Here is a 22987-nt window from a genome sequence, read left to right on the forward strand (position 1 = left end):
GGCTTTTGCTTGGGGTAACAAATTACATGGTCAGGAAGACTCAGGACTGGAGCCCCCTGTGGTCGTGGGTCTAAGACGGGTTCTTGGATCTAATGGCAGGGAAGAGCCTCCTGCCCAGGCCCTGCCCTCCAAATTTCTGGCTACTGGATTACTCCAGAAGGGGGGTCAACTCTTCCCAGGCATTAAGCACAGCTTGACCTTCATGGTCCACAGCAGCTGCTTGCATTGTGAGGCTAGCCGTTGGGGGAACAGTCAGGAAGCAGAATGGACCCGATCTGGGAAAGAAATGGGAGGGTGTGGTCACTTTCACTCAGGCCTGTGGGGCCAGCAGGATGGGCAATGGTCCTAGTTTTCGTACTGCCTGGAAGCTCCGTGGCCTGCGAGATCAGAAGTGGCACAATAAATAGTATGAGAAGGTCCCTTTGGGCACAGCCCTGGGGGCCAACGCGTCTGGAGGCGCTTCCAGTGCTAAGGGAATTGTGCTCGGAAAAGCAGGGTTTGAAACCCAGCAGACACATTCTGCCGTCAGGAAACATGTCAGGGTCCAGCCGATCAAGAACGGCAAAAAAGTCGCAGCCTTTGTACCCAAGGATGGTGGTTTGAATTTTACCGAGGAGAATGATGAGGTTCTGGTTGCTGGATTTGGCCACAAAGGTCACGCTGTCAGTGACGTTCCTGGCGTTCGGTTTAAGATTGTCAAAGTAGCCGATGTCTCTCTTTTCACCTAATACAAAAGCGAGAAGGAGGGACACCTGGGTGGCTCAGTGGGTTGAGCCTCTGCCTTCGGCTCAGGTCATGATCCCAGGGTCTTGGGATCGAGCCCCACATCGGGCTCTCGGCTCCGCAGGAAGCCTGCCTCCACCTCTCTCTCTGCCTGCCTCCCTGCCTACTTGTGATCTCTGTCTGTCAAATAAATAAATAAAATCTTAAAAAAAAAAAAAGCGAGAAGGAAAGCCAAGATCCTAAGTTTTGATGGTGACAACATGACAGAAATAAATTTTCATATGCCAAAAAAAAAAAAGAAAAAGAAATGTAAGGATGTGGTGTGAAAGAAATGTGTCCCAATTCCAGTTCGGAAGTCAGTTACCAGGAATATGAGAAAGTCCATCTCTGCAGTCTCTGCCCTCCAAGAAAACTGAAATCCCGGTGAGGCGAGAGACCGGGCCGGGAAACAATCAGTAAGTGGCCACAGTCCTCGGACGTGGCTGAAGTGCAGGATTTGCAGACACTGAGTGATCCAAAGACTCCGAGAAGAGCCGTATTAGCAGTAACAGCGGGGGCGCCTGGTGGCTCAGTGGGTTAAGCATCTGCCTTTGGCTCCGGTCATGATCCTGGGGTCCTGGATGGAGCCCCGCATCAGGCTCTCTGCTCAGCGGGGAGCCTGCTTCTGCCCTTCTGCCCCTCCCCCGAGCTTGTGTGCACTTTCTCTTTCAACTAAATAAGTAAAATCTTAAAAAACCAAAAAAACAGTAATAGCAGCCCCATCCCCATTTACTCAGTGTGTGTGTGTGCCACGTACGGAGCTAAAATATTGGTGTTGCACGTGAGCCTCACCCCACTTTTGTGGCTGTGTGTTCCTTGAGCCCCACTTTTCAAGGCCTCCAAAGGTAGAAACCAGGTGGGAATCCAGGCCTGCCTTCTCATTCCCTCGCCTGCTTTCTGCATTTGAGGCCAAGACCTGAGAAACAGGGAGGAAGTGGGACCAGGAGGCCCCTTCCACCAGGCAGCAAGGCCTCCGGCTTCTGTGGGAGATGAGGTTGGGGGGGGGCAGCGGGCTGTGGAGCTGGGATGGTCAGGGGCTGCCGCAGGCTGGGCCTACGTGTCATGCTTCTCTGTCCCCATGTTCCCAGGTTCACCTGGAGCTCCTCCTATGTGGACAGGAACCTTCTCCTCCTCCTCACAGGGCAGAACGTGGAGCCCTTCGACCTGTTGTTCCGGGAGCTGTATGCCATCTCTGAGGAGGTGAACTTGTACCAGCAGCTGAACCTGGCGGAGGGTGCCGGGAGGCTGAGCCCTAATCACTCCTCCACCGTGGCTCGCAGGCTCATCAACCCCAAGTACGCCCTGGTGTCAGGCAGCCGCCAGCCCCCCGGGGAGATGATGCGCTGGGCGGTCCGGCAGCAGCGGGAGGCCGGCGGCGACCCCAAGGAGCAGCAGGAGGGGGGCAGCGGCGGGGAGGCGGCCCGGCGCCTGGAGAGCTTCCTGAACGACCTGGTCACGCTGGAGCAGGTGCTGCCCCCCGTGGAGCCTGTGCCCTCCAGAGAGCTGGCTCGGAAGGGCGGCCGGGTGGTCTCTCACCTGCACGTGGACCTGAAGCCCAGACCCCCGGAGGCGCTGGTCCGGAACGGCAAGGGAGAGGCTACCAACGGGGAGGCCGCCGCAGCCAAGGACAGCAGGCGCTTCAGCAGGAGGCTCTTCAGCCGGCGGTCCAAGAGTCCCATGGCACCCAACGGCGTGAGCAGCTCCCTCTCCACCGAGACCTTCACAGAGATGCAGTTTGTGACAGGGAAGAGGCCCAAAGAGGGCTCCAGTGCTGACATCTCAGGTGAGCCCTCCCTCCACCCACGGCCCCGTGCCCCCAGGCCAGCTGTCCTCATCCCGGAGCACTGCCTCCTGTCTGCAGAAAGGCTGCCTGCTGGCATGCAGAGAGCCAGAGCCCTGAGATCCCTCAGTTCCCATCCTGCTCCGGCAGGTCCAAGTTCACTTCCTCTTCTCTAAGAGGAGAGAAGGACGGGCCGCCTGGGTGGCTCCATTGGCTGAAGTGTCTGACTCTTCGATTTGAGCTCAGATCAGATCATGATCTCAGAGTCTTGAGAGCGAGCTCCCGAGTGGGGCTCTGCTGGGTGTGGAACCTGATTAAGATTCTCTCTCTCTCCCTCTCCCCCTCTCCTGCTCTCTCTCTCTCTCGTTCTCTCTCTGCAATAAATAAATCTTAAAAATAAAGAGGAGAAGGGTACCTGCCTTGCTCAGCTGTTCTGAGGCTGTAAGGTGCTCAGAACAGTGCTGGACATGGAGTCATCTGAGAGCTCTGGTTCCTGCCACCAGAGGCCTGGAAACTTTCTCCTTTGTCAGTAAAGAAACAGACACAGAGCAGCTGAGTGGCCTGACCCAGGCTTGGCCTCTGCCTCTGAGTCGAGGGCTCGTTCTAGAAAACCTGTTCCTTGCCACATCACCTGTCATCACAGTCTACCTGGCTCAAACACACCCCACCCTCGCCTGAACCCCACCCACGCCCTGACCCACTTTCCTCATTTCTGTTGTAAATAGCGTGACTTGCTTCTTCCCTGTGCTTATTTGATAAGTGGTGTTTGCCCTGCTGCTTACTTTCGGAAGAGCGTGTTCCTGGTGGTGGCGTCTTTCTGGCTTCTCTCTGGGACTCCCTAGAGGTCTGGGCCTCTGTCTCTTTCTCCGGAGCAGACCTTTCTGAAGGCGGGTGGTGACAGCCGGGGCTGCCTCCGGGGCCTTTCCTCACGGTAGGACCTCCGAGTGGAAGGGGTCTCCGTGCAGGGATTTCTCTCGTGGCTGTGAGGCTCGGCCCCGGTGCGACTGGCCTCCCCCGGCCAGGCAGGTGCTGCTGGGGTATCTGAGTGCTTCCAGATCTCCATTGACCCCCAGAGCCCTAGCTTTGACCTGATAATGGCTCGATAGCAAGGGTCACAACCATCTTCCCCTGCACCGCCTGCCCAGCCGGCCCTGGAACCTGGTGCGCTCCACCTGTGCTTGTCCAGGTTAGGACAGGTCTGGGAGTCTCTGAATCTGGGACACAGGGGTGCCCGGGCCGTACCTCCATTGGGTTGGGAAGCGTCTCTTGGGCACTTCCATATGCCAGGCCCTTCACGAGATGCTTTCTCTCTCACTTTTTCCTCACTGCCACCACAGAGGTGGCTGGTAGGAGCTCAGAGAGGTGCACTTGGTGGTCTCAGGACACAGGAAGTGGTGGTGGGGTTGGGACTCTAACCCGTGACCTCTCAGGGAGGGGTGGTGGCCCCCAGTCGAGTTCCCACAGGGCTCCCTGGCTCCCCCAGCACCTGGTGCTCTGTCACTTACCCCTCTTGCTGGGAGGAAGGGTTGCCATGGTGAACACCTGGCAGGGCAGGGTGAGGGAGGGGCGGGCCCGACCACAAAAAGGGCCATTGCCCAAGTCCTGACTGTGGAGGAAGTGGGAGCCCTCGCTCCCTTCAGCCCCTCACCCTGAAGTGTTTCCATAGAAACGAAAGGCCCATTGTCTTGTCCCTTCCTGCCACCTTCCCGAAGTCTCTCAGCAGCCAGTTCCCTGCTTGGAGGACATGGCTGGTCACCACCCCTGCCTCCGCCCTCCGCATGTCTTTGGAGCCAGCCAAGCACGTGGGGCTGCACCCCAGGGATGCTCCTCTCCCCAGCGCGTAAAAGTAAGGAAGTCCCCGGGAGACCAGCGGGATCACCCTATTCCTTCCCCAACCTTTAGAAGAAACACAGAGTGGCCTTAGGGCTGGGCCTCCCGTTCCCCAGGGCCTCATAGTCAGGCTGCTAATGAGCCCCTTCCTCTCCCTGCCACTTGCTTCCCTCCAAGGGAAGGGACAAAAAGCAGGACCCCCTCCCCACAAGCCCTTCTCTCGGCCTCCAGCTTCCCAAACGTATGACAGCAGCTGGGCTGTCCTGGTATCTCATCTCAGGCAGAAGCTAAGTCGCCACGACTCTGTGTGACAGACAGAGGGTCACATTCCTGACTACATGGGGCCCCCAAGGTTGGAACTAGCAGTTCCAGTACTCTTGGAACTGTCATCTAGGAGGAAGTCACTTTAACTACTAGCTTAGGGCCCTCATCTAGGGAAAGGATCCTTTTCTTACAGGGAACATTCAGAACATCATCAGAACAGACATCATGTGGGACCTCACCCCCCAGCACTTTGCTCCCCATACCCCGGACCCATCCTTCCTGCTCCCCAAGGCTGTTTCCTGTTCGAGAAGAGGAGGAGCTGAGCTAGGGAGGGTTTCTGAGGTCCCTTTGAGCTCCTGATTCTGACTCTGTCCTCTCTCTCCCTGCCGCCCTCTTGTCAAGGGAGAGCCTGGGCTGATGGATAGGGTGGGTGGAAGAGAAAAATAGAAAAGCTAAGTGCTGGCAGCCTGTGAAATTGCTCGATAAGAAGTATATAGTTGTCAAGCAGCATGCAAATGTTTGCCGGTCTAAGTGTGGCCCTTGGGAGGACCTTCGGAAATCCCTTCCTTTAGGTCTGGGGATTGGGGGATGGGTGTCTTGTCAGGGTTGGTGGGGAGGTGGGGGGGGGGTGGTCCCCTGGTGGTTTGAAGGCTCACTGCACCCTCTACTGGTGGAAGCTGAGCTACTTTCCCTTCTGGTTTTTCTCTCAACTGGGACCTTGTATCTTCGGTCGGTGCACTTACAGACTTCCCAAGCCTGACAGGAGCTAAGAGGGTCCTCTGGCACAGAGATCCCAATCTCAGGGAGTGGCATTCACTGGAAAGCCTTGTTAAAACTCAGTGAGGAGTCTGTACCGTTGGGCTGGGCTCAGGAATCTGCCTTTTAAACAAGTGTGCCGAGTGTTTCCCATGTATGGGGTCCCAGAGCCGTGGATTATGATGACTCTTGGATAAGGGCCTGCCATCATGGGGCTGCCAGGCTGAGGGAAGGAAGTTCCAGATGATGTCCCGGAGCCCCTCCCCGTCCCCCCAGGAAGATCACTGGGAAATGGCCAACACTCTTGACCATGGTCAAGGGAAGGAAGAAAGGCACAGACATTCCCTGACCAGGTGCCAGGTGGACCCATGCTAGTTGCTGTCACACAGAACTCACAACCACCCTGCTGGATGACATTGTTCACAGATAGGTGCAGAGAGGCAAGATTCTGTGTCCAGGGAAATAGGGCAGCATGGTCTCTTGCCTCCCAGGACCCTGCACAAAGCACTGTGGTTATCTCTAGAACTTAGGGTTAGTGCTACTTTCCTACATCTTTGAAGACTGTTTGGAAGGTCTAGAGGTTTCTTACCAATGGATTCTCCCCCTGATATCCCATTAGTGGAGAGGAAGAAGAGAGTGGCCATTAACACCCCAGAGTACCTCTGGGTCATGACCTACCAAGGTCCTCTGGGCCCATACTTTTCTTCCCAGAGTTCTCGGAGGTGACTACAGTGACATTGCATTTCCAGAACTTTCCTGGGTTCCCTGATTTATGCATGGGGGAGCCATCTTAACTGACAATGTGGTCTGGCTCTTAGTGCTGTGGCCACTGGGCTCCTGGATTTGGGACTTCAGGCTCACCTGTGTCATCCCTGGGGGCTGGATATCTCAAATCTCTCTTGGAAATCTGGGCCCCTGTCTGGGATGGAAGGTTGGGGAAGTGCTCCTGGGGTTCAGAGCTTCCTAGGGGACCTGTGGGCCTCCAGTTCCAGGATAAGTCTACTCAAGAGCTGTCTTGTCAAGACAGAGTTTCGGAATTCAGTGTCGCTCCTGCGCGTCACGGGTCGTGCCCCGGCTGGTGTTTGGAGTCTGACTTGCTAAAGCCAAGCACTATTACCAGTCAGGGTCCCGACCGCACGGCAAGGTGAGGGGAGTCAAGTGAGCATCCTTCAAGGGAACTGATCCCACCCAGTTCTAGAAAAGAGGACAGCGTCCTTATTCTCACCGTCATACATCATGATCTGCCCTTCCGGTTTCCCTTGGGCCTCGCCAGGGCTTTCCTCACCATCCAGGTGAGTGAGGGCGTGTACGTCGCCCAGTTGAGACCTATGGCTGCTGCTGCTGTTGTGAGGATTGGTACGAACCTGTGAGTGGCTTACCGCTGCCTGGGCACCCATTTCACTCAAGAAATATCTGTGCACTGTTTGCCCTGTGCCAGGCACTGTTCTAAGTTCCTGGTACAACAGCAAACAAAACAAGCAAAGCCCCTGCTCTTACAGAGTGAATACCAGGCTGGAAACAGAAGGGCAGGGCGGGCAATGACCCTTTGATAAAGGGTGATCAGGAAGGCCTGTCTGATGAAGGGACAAAGGGCCATTTGAACAGCAACTTGAGTGAAGGGAGCGAGAACAATGTGTAGCCATCCAGAGGAAGAATCTTCCAGAAAAGGGTAATATGAAGTCCTGAAACCCCTGGGGCTGTAGATCCCATGGTCTGAGTCTGGCATCCCGATCGGCGTCCTTGCCCTGATGCCCCAGGCACCTCCACCGGCGACCTCCCCGACGACACGGGGTCTCACTTCAGCGTTAGCTCCCTTTGAGGTTTGGCCTTTCCTCATATCTTCCCTGGGCTGCCCATACTTTGTAAAAAAAAAAAAAGAAGAAGAAGAAAGAAAAGAAAATAAAAGCCATTTTTATGTATTCTTCCCTGTTAACCTGAGCAGGTCTGATTCTCCTCAGTCCTGCCAAACACCTACACACGCTAGACTCGCAGTCAGTGCGCACGGAGGGAATGACGGCACACAAAGAATTTGTCCTCAAACCATCTCTCTGTTGGAGGCACAGGGATGAATCCTGAGTCCAGTCTCCGCAGGCTTTCCTGGCTGGATGGAAAGAGTGGGGGGCGCAACCTGGCAAACCTGTGGGCTCTCACCCCCGCCTCCCCCAACTTCCCCGGGCAGGGGGACAGGAGCCGGGGCGCAGCGCAGGCTCAGGATGCAGACCCACTCTTCCCACCCTGGAGCCACACTCCTTCCCCTGCCTCGGGTTGCAGAAATTGATCTGCTTCCCTGCCTCCAGAATGCTGCCACCTCCGGGGAGGAACGCCACATCTGCTCAGGAGGCCAAGCAAATAAAAGAAGCTGCTAAGGAGAGACACTGGGGATGGCTGTGTCCATGGTAGTTGTGGGGGACTGTGGGACAGCACAGTCCCCAGCAGAGCTGCATCAGAGGCAGCCCACCCCCACCCTTACCCTCCTCCCAAGGCGACCCAGGTTCCTTGACCCTTGGAGCTCTCGGGGGAGGGGGTGGCACAGTCATCCACCTTCCTCCCACCTTCTCTAAGCCTCACAAGCATCAAACTTGGCCTCCAGGGAGGCCTAGCTGGGCTCGTATTCTGAGCGAGTTCAGTCTGCCCAGACAGGGTGGTGGCGAGCAGAGCTTGGGGGGGCGGGGTAGGGAGGCCTCCACTGGTGCCTGTTCAGTGTCTCCTTTACTGGTGGTCCAGGAGAGGAGGCAGCGGCCGCATTAATTAAACTGGCAGCTGGAGTGATGTGGGAAAGGGTGTGGGCGCCAGGGAGGTGACCCTTGTGCGGAGAGGGGCTGGCAGGAAGGAGCTAAGCGGCTGGCACCTGGGAGAAGGGCAGCCCGTGCCCAGGAGGACGGAGGCCCAGCAGCCTGACACCTGGAGGGCCAGAAATGTCAGTGTCTGCCTCTCAGCTCCCCACCGCCCCCTTCCCTCTGCAGCTCCCGGAGCAGAAATCCAGCCAAAGAAGCCACTGGCCTCCACTTGGGGCTGAAAGAATGGAAATGGATGGAAGGGGCCTGGGAAGGAGGGGAAGCGTGCTCCTCTGGCCTGGAGAACAGCTTTCTCTCCCCAACCTTTCCCCTCCATGAAGCATGCTCCCTCCCTCCTCTGTCTTAAAACCACCCCCATAAGCATGTCGTCTGAGCCGCACTGCCTGGCTCGTCATCAGCCTCCTGACCCAGGTGACCCCTTCCCAGGGTCCCTGTGTTGGGGAAGGAGCCGAGGCTGGTGCTGGTGTTGACAGGCTCAGGGAGCCGGTGGGCCCGCTGCCCTCAGCTGTGCAGCAGGGCTGGTGGCACCATCTCACGGTGCAGCCGCTGCCCTGGGGATTAGCTGAGAATATCTGTTGTGCTTGGTAAGCAGTGAGGGCAGCTGCACACAGTCTGGGCTACCGGGAAGCCACCTCTTGGAAAGACTTTTTAAGTCATTGATCATAGTTGTAGATTGGGGTTCTGGATCCTTCCCTGCTGATGCTGCTGAGGTCAGGAGGCAGCAGATCCCTTGGTACCCCAAACAGTGACTGTCTTGCAGAGAGGACGAGACAGGGAGAACATTTCCTCTTGCTTTCCTGGGGGCCCTACTGACCCCAGATCAGCAGCTAGCGGGGGAGACCGTGAGCCCAGCCCCTAAATCTGAGGTGGGGGCAGAACACAGGAGACGGGGGAGAGGCGAGTCCGCTGAGCACTTCACTTACATCTTCCTTGCCTGTGTCAGTTGTCTCTGCAGGTAAAACAAGTGCCAGTCCCGCCAAGGCCAGAAACTGCGTGATTTCCTGAGCTGTGGGCCAGCGGTGGGGAGGACCTAGGGGTGCCCCCCCGGCCCTGCCCTGTGGAGAATTCAGGTCGAGCCCTGCACCAGTTTGCACTCCGGACCCTCACTTGCTTCCTGCCCAACAGCCTCCATCCTGGCCTCAGGGACCCTTGATCCGAGACGTGAGAGTCGGCAGCATCTCAAGACGGCTGCACACCCCTGCGAGACTGTCGCTGGCCAGGCAGGGGACACTCCTTCTTGTTTACATGAAGTGGAAGCTTGACTCGTGTCTGCTCTCCTTTATGCCAGACCCCCCTCCCTCCACTGGGCCAGCCTTGCCCTGCAGGTCCCCAGATGGGGTTAGCCCGTGTCTTCATGCCTAATGTGATGGGGTCTCCAGGGCACCCCAGCTCCCCGACTTCTCCTTCCCTGGGCTTCCTGGTGCTCCTGATCCCCCAAGAGGTTTGGTGGGATATAAAGGAAGAGAACGGATGGGACTCTGGGCCAGGGAGCCAGTCTTGACCTAGGCTCGGCACTCAAGGAAGAAGGTGCAGCGAGGACAGCTTAGGGCTCCGGCTGCTATGGCCTTCCTGGCCCGGTTTCCACAGGCTCCTATACCAGACCTGGAACGAAATGAGGGCCGAGCCTCCCCTCAGCCAGGGGCAGAATCTGACCCTGCCGTTCTGAGAGCCCTCACACTGAGGTCTCCTTCCCCTCCCTCCCACCATCTCAGCAGACTCCACTCCAGCGGTCCGGACCTCCTTGGCTGTCACCCACTGCAAACACATATGGGGCTGCTTCTCGTGCCTTTGCCTGAGGCTGCTCCCTCCCTCTAATAAAGCGCCTTGGTTGGCAGCCCAGGACAGGGAGACAGAGCTTGGCCAAGGGTGGGAGGTTTGAGTGTTATGGGAGATTAAGCCCTGCAGACAAGGGCCTTTGTCCTTTCCCACCTCCCTCCCCGCTTCCTCCCAAGATAGCCATCAGCCCCCTTCACCAGCCAGGACGTTTGTGCCTTCTCTAGTTACATTTCAGCCGAAAACCAGCCTTTGCCTCCTGACAAAAGTCAGGCTGGATCTAGAAGACTTCACCTCCCCAAAGAGGCCTGGTGTAATTGCCACAACGCCAGGCCAAGGAGAGCAGCCTAAAGTCACCCACCGCCCCTCCCCACTTGTATGACCAGAGGGGTCAGAGGAGAGATTTCTTTATTTTTTTTATTTTTTTTATTAGCATATAATGTATTATTTGTTTCAGGGGTACAGGTCTGTGATCTATCAGTCCTACACAATTCACAGCACTCACCATAACACATACCCTCCCCAATGTCCATCACCCAGCCACCCCCATCCTTCCCTACCCCTAGCAACCCTCAGTTTGTTTCCTGAGATTACGAGTTGAAGAGAAATTTCTTGAGTGGACAACAGAAATTGCCAGACTGCAGGCTCTGCGAGCCTACAGCAGGGGGATCACAGCCACCAGGGAGCCGAGGTGCCACATGGCCCAGTGGAAGCAACACCAGGAGGCCTCTTCCAGCCTCTTCTGAACCAAACTTGTCTTTGTGTCTTTCCTTCTGCAAAACCCTGGGGCACCCGCAGCACCTGGAGGAGGGGCCTATGTGTGGGGTTGGGGGAGGTCACTGGGGCCCCAGAAGTGAACCAGGAGGTGGGATGGTGTGGTGGAGTTGTGGGGGAAGAACCTGGTCTCTGGCAGTGGGGGCGGAAAGGAAGGGTGAGCCTGCTTCCCAGGGGCTCCTCTCTTCATCCTGAGGCTAGCTTTAAGTGTGGGGGGGTGGGGAGGGCAGGGAGCCCTGACCCACCTCCTTGAGCTTTTCTGAGGATTAAATATTTCCTGGGAAGTGCTGGCATTGTGGCACGTGCTTGTCCTGGAGGGGAAGGAAAGGGAAGGGAAGTTGTAGACCACACAGTGGAGGGTGTCCCCTCTGCTCAGGGCCGTCACCTTGACAGTATGAGACACAAGTGGGCAAATGGCAGTCAGGGAAAAAGATCACCCTTGGTGGGGAGAGTGGACCCCTCTGGGGACAAGGGAGGAGGCCTTAGGGAAGGGACCAGCTCCTAAGAGTTCTCCCCAAAGGCTTCTTCTGCCCTCCCTCCCAGAGAAGCTGGCCTGCTGTATCCCCTTCCCCTCTTCTGACCCAGAGCAGGGCCAGTTCCTCCCCAGCCCTAACATGTGGGAGGGTCCAGATTAGAAGCGCCAAGTCACTGAAGCCTGGCGCCAGGCCTGCCTTTCTGCCTGTTTCCCCAGGTGCCAAGACGGGGTGTTCCCACTTTGTTTGTAGAAACAAGGGGTGGGAGACCATGAGGAAGCAATCCTGTGTAGTGGGAGGAGCTCTGGCTGCTGAGGGAGGGCACCTCCCCTCTGGCCTGTCTCCCCATGCCCTTTAGAGGCTTGGACAAGATGGCGCCTGACCCCTCCAGCCCTGAGAGGCCTGGGACAGGACAGTAGTGCAAAGATTGCTAAGGATCTTGAAGCACTAAGCTTCAAGCCTCTGCCCAAGCTCCAGACCACTCTGCTCTGCCTCTGGGTTTCACAGTCTTTACTACATCTGCCCTCTGTTCCAGCATTTGCACACACACCGTGAAGCATTCTCTCTCTCATCAGATCTCAAGGGTACATCTGGCATCCTCAGATGGATGGCAAGTTAATGGGTGTATCGTGCCCTTGGTCCCCACATGGCAGCTTCCACAGGGCTGGTAACATCAGAGGGGCTCCCAGAGGAGCACGGAGGAAACGGCCCTCTCGACACCACCAGCAGCACCACCAAGTAGCCCACTCTGGGTCGAGCTTCTGTAGGCTGGATGCCAACAACTTGCACAGCTCCTTGGGTGGGCTGACCTCCGGTGAGCAGAAGAAGCTGAGGGCTGAGACCCTGGGGCGGCCGCCACCTGGATCTTGACCCACGCGAGCAGAAAGTACAGGACTCCTGCATGGAACTGGGGCCTTCCCTTGATTGGGCAAAACTTCCCAGTCTCTTGTGTCTTCCATCGTCAGGGTATATGGTAATTCCTATCCCTGATCATTCAAAGGTGCTTTCCATGCGGCCTCTGCTAACACCACTACCCTCTACTGGTAGAGAATTTAATAGAATGGATAGGCAAAAAGAAAAAGAAAGAAAAAAAAAGATGGCCCTTGAGATAGGGAGGACATAGGACAGAGAGGTGAAATGGACCTTTTCTGTTTTTACTGTGATGATTTTCTCTAATTTATTGAGCACCTACTATATGCCAGTGACCATTCCAGATGCTTTAGTCACCTGCAGTTTTCAAACTAAGAAAAGCTCAGGAAAGAGCCCTTTGCAGTGTGAAAAAAGCTTTCCCGGACCATTGAGGATTGAGTCTCATGAAGTTGTGTGACGAGCAGCTCAGGTCTTACTGTGCCCATTTCTCAGATGAGGAAGTATGTGGCTCTCCCAAGGTCCCACACTGCGTAAAATGCAGGTCTGAGCCCTGCTCCTCTGGCACAGGGCTTCTCGCCTTCCACGCTGGTGGTGAGACGTGGGAGCCACAGATTGTTGGAGGAGATGCCGTCCCACACATTGCAGGATGTTTAGCAGTGCCCCAGCTTCTACCCACTCAATGCCAGCAACACCTCTCCCAACGAGACAACCAAAAATACCTCCAGATGTTGTCAAGTGTCCCCAGGGGATGAAGTCCCCACAGCCCAGCTGCTAGCTGCAGCCTCAAAGCCCCAGGCTGCTTCTCTAAGGCGCGCTCATGCGCACGCCCCTGGGAAATCTTTCTTTCCGACAGAATGCTTTGGCCCAGAGAGGTGGCTGATTTGCCAACGATTTTGCTTTCTGTGACTGACATAATAGCATCTTCCGTCTTGTTCTAGTTACCTTGCTCAGCTCTTCACCGCCTTGTGCTCCCCAGAACAGGTGTGTTTATGTGCACACATCTGCCTTACTCCACAGAGAACCCTGTTACGTTTCCTCCCAATCTGTTCGCCTTCCTTTAGTTCAAGTCGAGGCCTACATGGAAAGCGCCCTTGGACAGACCTGTGTGTGCCCAACACCGTCCTCACCCCTGAAAGGCAGCTGGGGCTGAGAGCAGAGAAACTTCCACGCTACTCACGTCAGGCCAGGTGGGAACCGTTGGCTGGGGCATCACGAGTCAACATCGGCAAAGCCCCCCCAGCAGCAGGTGAGCCCCGCCGGGCACCCTGGCTACAGTTCATCATCTGGCTGCATGTCACAGTCGCTCCCCACCCACCCTGGAGGGCCCGGCGGCTGTCACCCTAATCGTAGGCCCTGTCGCTCCTGTGGCTGAAGGTCTGGTGCAGAACAGGCACCCCGGGCTTAGCAGGATGAGCCAGACCAAGGTTGAGAGGCTGGGTGCCTTCGAGAAGGCTGGGAGGCAGCAGGTGCACATGGGAGTGAAGGCTGAGAGGTACCCATTCTGTTCCTGGGGTTCCCATCCAGAGGGTGGTAGGTACCCATTCTGCCCATCACCTCTCTGGGTCACTGGGTATCCACAGTATCTACTTAGCGCCTGTTTGTTGAGTGATTGAAAACTTGACAGCCTCCTGATACAGAGAGCAAGCCAGGCTGGTCAATGTGGGTGGTGTCAGAGGCTCCAGAATTGATCGTGACCCTTTCAATCTTGTTCCCGACTTCTGAGACCGTACATGGAGGCCAAACAGGACTCTGCTCTTTGCTACTTAATTTCCTAAGAACTGAGTTATCCCAAGTCCTTCCTGACCAAATCCTTTCCTCGGGGAGGTCTTCTCCTTTCAGCGTGTGTCCCTAGGGGCCCGTCTCCCTCTCCCAGTGGCTCCAGACTGGGTGGGCCCAGGCCTCCAAGCCTCTCCGGCTGCTTGGGGATGACTTTGCCTGCTTCCTTTCAAACTGCTAACACAAGAATGGGGCGAGGAGGTGAGGGCCTTGATGTGAGAAAATAGTCGGTGTTCCGCCCCACAAGAAGTCACAGGAAGGGCTAGAATGTAGTTATCTGGGCCCATCTGGAGTGGTGCCCATGGCCTCTCAGAGTGACAGCCAGCTGGAGACCCGTTTTCATCCCGTAAAGTGGCTAGAAGTTAGGCATTGTCTGCAGCCACGACATAGCAGCCCCAGGAACAGGAGTACACATCATAAGAGACCGGTAGGACCCGCCACAGCAAGAGCATAAGCAGTCTGGAGGAGAGCAGGAGGGGAAAAACATGAGCAGGCCATCTGCCCGCCCTGGCCATGACCCTCTGGGCACAAGCAAGGGAGAAGCACACGCCATTCTCTGCTAAGATCCCAGAACCATGTCTGGTGACTCTTCTTTCCCAAGCATAGCTTGAACTCTATGGCTCATCTCTTTCCAGAAGGTCTTGGAAGTTGGCTGATTGGACCAGGAAAGGCACTTCACTGCAGGATTTGGAAGGCTTTATTCATTTGTCCCTTCCACGCATATTTGCTGTGAGCTCGGCCTGAGGCTGAATGGTGAGCAAGGAAGGCCTGGGGTGGAGCTCATGTCTTTAGGGTGGTCTGGGGCAGGCCGTTTGCTTTGACCTTAGCTGAGGCACACGGTGGCCAGAGGATAGTGGTCAGGATGGGCAGTGTGGGGCTGGAGTCCCCACTGGGCCACATACCAGCTAAATGACCCAGCAGGTTGCCTCCCACCTGGAACTTTTGTTTCCTCATGTGTAAAATGGGGATAATCTTGGGGCCACTTTCCGGAGGCTGTGGGGAGTCAAGCGCTCAGCAGAGTGGCTAACGTCTGGGGTAGCTTAGTCACGCACCCATGCTTCCGTTGGTGTGTTAGAGCGAGGGCTTTATCACTTCTCTCTTGGGGCGTTCTCTCCTGGACTCTCCCTGCTCCCTCCCTATATACACGCTTGCCACTGTCAGTGAGGAGTGGGCATGTGGAGGTAAATGCCCGTCCACCCGGAAAAAGTTCCAAGGGCCAGGTTTTGAAAGAAGGATGCAGAAAACCTGCCAGGGAGGCCATTTGAGGGCCGCTTTGCCTGGCAGGGCCCCATGTGCTCTGGTCAAACCCCCCTCACCTCAGCTCTGTGGGCTGGTTGGTTCCAGGCATGGAAGAGGGCCATAGTCTTATCTGGTTGTGAAAATGTCCCACAACTTTTCTTCACGGATAGTTTTGGGTAAAATAGACAATTTTAGTTTGTTTGGAAAACACTTCATATATAAAGTACAATACTTCATATATAAAATACAATAATAAAATACAAATTAAACCCAAACAAACAAACAAAACAACCAACAACAACAAAAAACCACAGCACATCCAGAAAAGGCTGCTTATGTGTAGCAAGCCACTGGACTTTCCATTCAAGTAGGCTCCAGACCCTCCCTAACTTTCTTCTAGACATTTTTTTTTTAAGATTTTATTTATTTATTTGAGGGAGAAAAAGAGAGTGAGAGAGGGGCATGCATGGGGCGAAGGGGAGGGGGAGGTCAAAGGGAGAGGGATAAGCAGACTTCCTGCTGAGGAGAGAGCCCCAAGTGAGTCTTCCTCCCAGGACCCCAGGATCATGACCTGAATGGAAGGCAGATGCTTAACCCACCGAGCCACCCAGGCGCCCCTCTTCTAGGTTTCATGCTCCGTTGCTCTCCACAGCTACCCCCAGGCTGGCTCCTTAGTGGGACTGGGAGTTGTTCAAGCCTCAGCAAGGCCCAGGCACCCAGTGCCGCCCCATACTGCTGGCTGCGGGTCCTTTGGGGCGCATCTAAGAGCACCGTGGTGAGATGCTGACACCTTGTGGCCAGTCGGCAACGCGTTGCTTTTCCTCCTCCAGCTAAGAGTAAGACAGCAGAGGCCAAGGGTGGGTGAACCATTTCTGTAAATGGCCAGAGGGCAAATGGTATCCGCTGCTGCTACTGCGGTAGACGGAAGCACCCACAGACACTATGTAAATGAGGGGGCGTAGCTATATGCCAATGAGACTTTCCGGATTTCATATAACTTTCATGTGTCGTGAAATATTATTCTTTTAATTTTCCCAACCATTTAACACAAAAATTATTCTTAGCCTGTGGGCTATGCAACAACAGGCGGGGGCCGGGTAGGGCTGGCAAGCCCCTGTTTGCCACGGTCTGGCCCCACACACTTGCCTCCCATGCTTCCAATGCCAACTCCCCACTGTCAAACCTGGGATATTTACTTTGTCATTATTCCGTCAATAGGAACCAACCGGATCGCTGCTCTAACCAGACTGCTACGACTAAGCCTTCTTTTGTACAGAAATCCTGGAGTTGTTGGTTTTCACCGTAAGTATCCATCAGGGGCCCAGCCCTGTGTGAGAGCCACGAAAGAGCCTGGAGTTTTAACCAATGTGTATTTAAGACTTACTTTTATTAATTCATTTGTTCAGACAAACTTACTGAACACTTTGTGTGACCTAGGCAATGTAATAAAACAGACCTGGTCTCTGCCCTCAAGGTGTTCATAACCTTGCTGAGAAGATGGGAGGCAAGCATTATGATGGGGTGGTACAGGGGTGCAGAAGCCCAGAGGAGGCACTTAACCCACAGGTGGAGGTCAAGGAGAGCTTCCTGGAGGAGGAGGTGATCTCTAAGCCAATATCTGAGGAGTGAATGGGAGAGGGAAGAATGAGGCAAGGCATTCCAGGGAAAGGTCCAGAGCCTAAAAAGGATTCTTTCAAGAGAATTATAAGCATCAGAGATGTAGTGAAGATTCAGATATAGTATTTGCCCTCAAGGCCTCCCAGTCTGGTGGGTGAGACAGGCTACTATAAGCTGGTATAATGTTGTGGAGAGAGATTTAAAGAATTTTTCTCTCTAGACTTGTAGAATTGGTTATCAGTGAGCCTCAAGACAGTAAGCAGTGGGCAAGTGGGTACACAGGGTACTGAGAGGCTCTGAGGGAGTAGAGATGTGGGCCTGACTTCTCTGGTCCAGAAGCCCCTGAGAGGAGAGGGGGCTCGAACTGAGCTGTGAAGGAAGTGTAGACCTCGGTGCAGAAGGAAGGACGGATGTGTGGAGGGATGTGTGAACCTCTTAACAGCAACAGGTATTTTTCTCGGTTCCACCAATTAAAAATGTGACCTTGGATGATTATTTAACCTCTATTTGCCTTAGTTTCCTCATCTGATTCTACCTTTTAAGGTTGTTATGAGGGCTGAATAAGCTAATACGTATAAAATCCTGAGAACAGTGCCTGGCGCTGGGCTGGCTTCATGGGCATCCAGGCTCCATCGTCCCACAGGGCCCCACACTCAGAAGGTGAAGGGTCCCACTTTAGATTTAGTGCTCTGCTGTTGCCTTCTTGAAATTCTTAATGATTTCGGAACAAGGAGCCCCATGCTTCCATTTTGCATGGCCACAAATTATATAGCTGGTCCTGCCTGGGCATGGTATGTGCTGGGAAACTTCAGGTTTCATTTTAGAATCTAAAAGAACAAAAATATATTCATTTTAGAAGGGAGGAGAAGGCCACTCGGTGCACGTGACTTGCGCAAGGTGAACAGCGGGTGGGCTGCCTAATGAAGCCTGGAGACAGGGAGATGACAATGGCAGTCTTCCGGGTGAAGGCAGGACAATGACCCAACTCCCCACCCCCATCCCATGCCCCCTGAAGGGAACATAAGGAGAGAGGAGCAGACAGACTCCTTTGAAAGAGCTTAGAGAAAGAGGTGGTATGAAAAAGAGCATGAACAGTTGTAGAGGTAGGAGGGAAGCTGGCTATTTTGGGAAGCCAAGAGAAGATTCTCAGAGTAAAACGTAGTGATGAAGCCATGGAAACAAGAACTGAGACAGGCTCTTGGATCTTGGCCACAAGAGGTCATAGATGAGCTTGGAGAAATGAGTGTCAGAAGAGTGCGGACCAGGTTTAAAGGAGGGGCACCAGTGGAGATGGCCTCAGGTCAGTATTTAAGAGGCTGAGAAAAAGAAGCACAGGGAGAAAGGGCAGGAAGAAAGGAGGCTGCTTTGAAGGGCGTGGAAGGAGAGCCAGTTCCCAACTGGGATGCAGAGGAAGGACCACTGGAGGCACTAAGTTAGCCAGGAAGAGGCACACCTCTTTCTCTGAGTTTGTAGGAGAAAGGAGCATGGAGTTGAGCTCCTGACGGCTATGAGGGCAACTGCTCCTCTGGAAGCCTGTTGTCTCCCCAGCTGCACGGTGGCATTCTCAAAGTAGATGTCTGGGGCAATGCAGCAGCGAAGACGAGAGCTTACTCATTGGAGTCGGAATGTCCGGGTTCAGCTGCGAGGTTATTATCTTCGAGGACCTGGAGCAAATTCGTCAGCCCTCAGTGCCTCAGTTTCCCTATCTGGAAAATGGGGATAACCAAGGTTGTGCAGATTAGCTGCTGTGATCTGGGTAAAGCCCTCAATGAGGTGTCTGATACACAGCAAACAAGTGTTCATGAAAGGGTAGCTATTATTAACAGCCACCTCTGGTTCCCTTGTGAGCCTCCTGTGGGTCTAGCATTGGCCAGCAAACAGGAGGAGCCCAGGGTTGGCTGCTTCACAAGAAGTTTCTCTGGAAATGTGGTCATAAGAACAGAGATGATCTAGAAGTAGCATAGCGTCTTTCACAAGAGCTTTATTCTACAATAAATGCTACCAGACATGTAATAAATGCTTCTAAGCACGTCCTCTATAATCAGCACCCTCTAGAAAGTTCCCCTCCCCTACTGCTCTTGGCCTTGGCTCTGGCCATACCCACTGCCCCATAAGCAGTATCAGCTGTCAGCAGGCTTCTTGTCCTTTGGATTAGGTTCCTTCAGGGATCTTCCCATGGTTATACGAATGGAGAATTGGAGAACGCTTTACAAACACTTCCAATGTCTCATAGCAATGAGAGGCCAGTGTGAAGGGTGGACGGAGTTCTTCTGTGCCACAGAAATCAGAGTTGGAGCAGATCCAGCGGGCTATGTCACCCTGAGCTTGTGGGTCATTGCAGAATCGTTCACAGAAATTCCCGCTGCATTGGATTTTGTCCAGGCCAATGAAATGTGTTCAGGGATCACAGAGCAATCTCTCAAGGGAAGAAAGGAAGGCCTGTTGCTTGGAATGGCTTAGAGCATTTTTGGTAGCCATCCAAAGCAGCTATCACTCATCAAATCTGCCTTCCCTTCCAGCAAAAAGCCAACTGTATAGAACCCTACATATAGAGCTCTAAGAATAGTAAGGCACTCCAAGAACATACTGCACTTGGCCTAAATACAACTGTGCAGGGCTTGACAAGTTTTTTTTTACTCTCAAAGCTGGGTGAGTTGGAACAAACAAACAAAAAATATTTTCCCCAAGTAGTGTGCAGAGAAGAAATGAGAAAGACAGCATAGGAGAGCATCCTGGCATGTTATTCTCTGACCTGGGCTGCCTTTTCAGGGCATGGACTGACTCCACAACCACCAAAGCAAACCCATAAGCCCAAACCCAAAGGTAGTGGGCACAGCAGGCTCCCCAGCCCCCTCAACTCATTGACTTTACACTAGCCTGAGCAAGCCCCAAACTCCGTAACAGGTGGTAATTTGTCATTTCCAGCAACAGGAATTTGAAGCCATCAGCCTCCACAATAAACATTTGATTTATTGGCCTCCTTGCCATAAGTATAGAAAGTGAGAACAGGTTTCACCCAAAGCTGCAGTTCTGAGCAAGGAGAGCTCCCAGAGTGCACACGTTAAGCCACACCCCACTATTTGTGGGAAGAAAAAAATCTACACGTGGGTCTATCCATGAGAAGTCTGGGTTAGATACTCTCTTTAATAGGAGTTGGTGCTAGTAAGGATTTGAGAGAGCTTTTATTCTCCACTTTAAAGCCTTCTGTACTGTCTGAAATCTTTACTCAGTGTTACTTTTATTGTTGGAAAAACAGCAATCTTATTTGGAAATTATTTTCCTGTTCTCAGGTGGGCAAACGCGACAGGGGTTGCAGCTTCCTGCTTTCTCCTGGGGAGGGAAAGTACAATGAGGCAGAGCAGATGGATAGCTGACGGCTCTCTCGAACAAGATTATAGGAAGAACTGGGGCACCTGGGTGGCTCAGTGGGTTGAGCCTTCAGCTCAGGTCATGATCTGAGGGTCCTGGGATTGAGCCCCGAATCAGGCTCTCTGCTCAGCAGGGAGCATGCTTCCCCTTCTCTCTCTGCCTGCCTCTCTGCCTACTTGTGATCTCTGTCTGCCAGATAAATAATTAAAATATTTTTGGGGCTCCTGGGTGGCTCAGCGGGTTAAAGCCTCTGCCTTTGGCTCGGGTCATGATCCCAGGGTCCTGGGATCGAGCCCCACATCAGGCTCTCTGCTCAGCAGGGAGCCTGCTTCCCTTCCTCTCTCTGCCTGCCTCTCTGCCTACCTGTGATCTCTGTCAAATAAATAAATAAAATCTTTAAAAAAATAATTAAAATATTTTTAAAATATATTTTTTAAAAAGATTATGGGAAGAACTGGCTTTGGCCATTCCTGGATAGTCCCCTCTTGCTCCCTGCGCACAGAGAGAAAACATTGCAGGTCACCATACATCATCAGTCCCTTGGTCAGCTAACCACATTTCATCCTTTGGTTCTCCTTGTAGATGTCACTTCTTCTGGGAAGCCATCCCTGTCCTGCCAAGCTTGAGTCCTATGTTCCTCCCGTGTCCTTCCAAGCCACCTGCACTGTGATGATTTTTATCTTTTGGCCACCCCCACTAGGCTTGAAGGTTCCCTGAAGGCAGAGGTGTTTTATTCAACTGTATAGCCCTTGTACCTTAGGAAAGTGCTGACAGACTCAATAAACACTTATTGAATAATTATTTGTTTGGGGAACTTTTATAATCAGAACAATTTAAGGGATACAAAGATGAAAAAGAAACCATTTGTTTTCAAGGAACTTACAACTAAGTGGGGGCAGACAGATGTGTTTGACAATTAACTGTAAAACCAAGCACTGGTTTATGGGTGAAAAGAGTTACAAAGAACCAAAATAAAGATAAGAAAGGTTTTGAACTCTGAACATTTCTCATTCATTGTGTCTTCTGATTCAGAATCCCCATATTGGAATGCTAGGATGGGGTATGTGCATGTTCTTATAAGGATACAGGTTCTTAGGACCTTTATTAGAATTTGACTCATGATCTTTCTTCTGTCCTGCTGTGGCAGTTGCCAGGAATTACCTGCCACTTAATCTTAATTGATGTTTGTGAAATGCCTTGTCTTCCTCTGCTGAAAATCTGTTAAGTGTTGAGCATTACAGTGTTACAGTGGTTGTTTTATTACTAAAGCAGTGCCAACAAGGTTACACAACAGCTTGGATCAGGAAGTGAAACAAGGGCGGTGATCCCACTGAAGCTACAGGGGATGGGGATTTGGGATGGTAAAATGTTAATTACCCGAGACGGAATGCAGGCTGGAGTCCAGGGCTGTGCTCCTGGAGATCATTTCAGTCCCAGAGGCTGGGGCTGGCTCTTTGGCAGTGGGTCCTAAGCATCCTGCCCTCCCCTGGCTGGAATGTTGGATTCACTTCCCTGAAAGCTGCCACAGAGAAAGAATCTAGTGGCCAGGAGCCAGGAGCACACATCTCGCACAGCATCAGGGGCCACTCTGGAAGCTTCCCAGGAGCTGAAGGGCTGTTCCATCTGCATGTAATAAATTATTTATTCCTAAAGCAATTTACTCTTTATCTCTCTTTAGACTCTCTTTCTGAGGTCTCTCTCCAAAGAGTGAGCTGGAGATAGATGAGTGAGGGTTGTTGAGGAGGTAGGCTTGGCACACAAGGATGGTAGAAATGTTCATTTATAAAGCTGAGAAAATAAACACAGAAGTAGATGGGCTTCTGGTCAGGAAACACCAAGATGGTTTACTTTAGGGTGGAGAGGAACGGGTGCCGTAGAGGAGAATGCGGTGGCGGCAATGACAACCTCTCCATAGCTTTAGTCTCCCACAATGTCACCTACAGAAACTGATGGGGGGGGAACTTGCATTCAGAATAAACACATTTTGAAGATGCTGCGTTGGCTGTCAGGTAAGATTCCGAAGGAAGAGGCACCAATTAAAAGAGCGAAGGCTCTGGAGTCAGACGGTCCTAGGACCAACGCCGGGTTCACCAATTACGTTCTATCTGGGTGACCTTGGGAAGGTGTCCTACATCTCTTTAGAGCCTTCGTTTCTATCTGCAAAATTCAGAGAATGTAAAACTCACAGATTTAGCCAGAAAATCCCTGTAAAAACCACAGAACAGTAGTTGGCACAAAGCAGGCACAAAATAAACGACAGTCATTATTATCGTCAACTACGGGCCAAACAACCAGAGTCATCCAAACTCTCAACAAACAATTAACCGTAGCACAGAAAATCCAGATCTGACGGACGCGCCTATTTACCCAATAAGGTACCAGGAAAGAACTCTGTGGAGTCAAACCAATGGCACTAGTCCTTGTTGTTGGACGGGTTTTCTGACTGCCCCACCAATAGCTTGAAGATTTGACTAGAGAGTGACATTCTGACAGTCCAATGACGCACAGCCAGCCCACACTCAGCACTTCGAAGGGGATAAATCAAGGAGCCGGCGCGTATAGATTCCGTTATTAGGCAATACTGGATGGAGAGAGGAGCTCAGGGGAAACAGCGCGAGGGCGAGGCACCAATGAGCTAAAAAAAGAAAAAAGATGATGGTTGCGCCAAGTGAGCTCGGCCGCCATCATGCTCTAGTTTCCCCTTCGCCTCTCCGCGTCCGCGACCAAGGAAGCGGCCTCTGGGATGCTGAGGGGGTGTGTCCCCGAATGATTGGCGCAGGCAGCTCTGCCAATCCTAGCTCGTCAAACGGGAAGCGCTTGACCAATGAGGGGCGACGGCAGCGGCGAGGAATTGGAGGGGCGGAACCGCAGCTTGATGGGCACAAAAGTCAGCCAGTGAGAGCCGGAAG

General features: G+C 53.3%; 1 protein-coding gene across 1 annotated transcript in view; it reads left to right on the forward strand.

Moving 5' to 3' along the window:
* FAM83F (family with sequence similarity 83 member F) overlaps positions 1-11281 on the forward strand; it is a 34005-nt gene extending 22724 nt beyond the window's left edge. Inside the window, exons 4-5 of the mRNA XM_047743149.1 lie at positions 1851-2545; positions 9131-11281. Of these exons, the coding sequence (XP_047599105.1) occupies positions 1851-2545; positions 9131-9192 (757 nt within the window). The 3' untranslated portion in view covers positions 9193-11281. The remainder of the gene's footprint in view (positions 1-1850; positions 2546-9130) is intronic.
* The last annotated feature ends 11706 nt before the right edge of the window (positions 11282-22987 follow it).

This window comes from Lutra lutra, chromosome 8, assembly GCF_902655055.1.
Source record: "Lutra lutra chromosome 8, mLutLut1.2, whole genome shotgun sequence".
In the NCBI taxonomy this organism is placed as follows: Eukaryota; Metazoa; Chordata; class Mammalia; order Carnivora; family Mustelidae; genus Lutra; species Lutra lutra.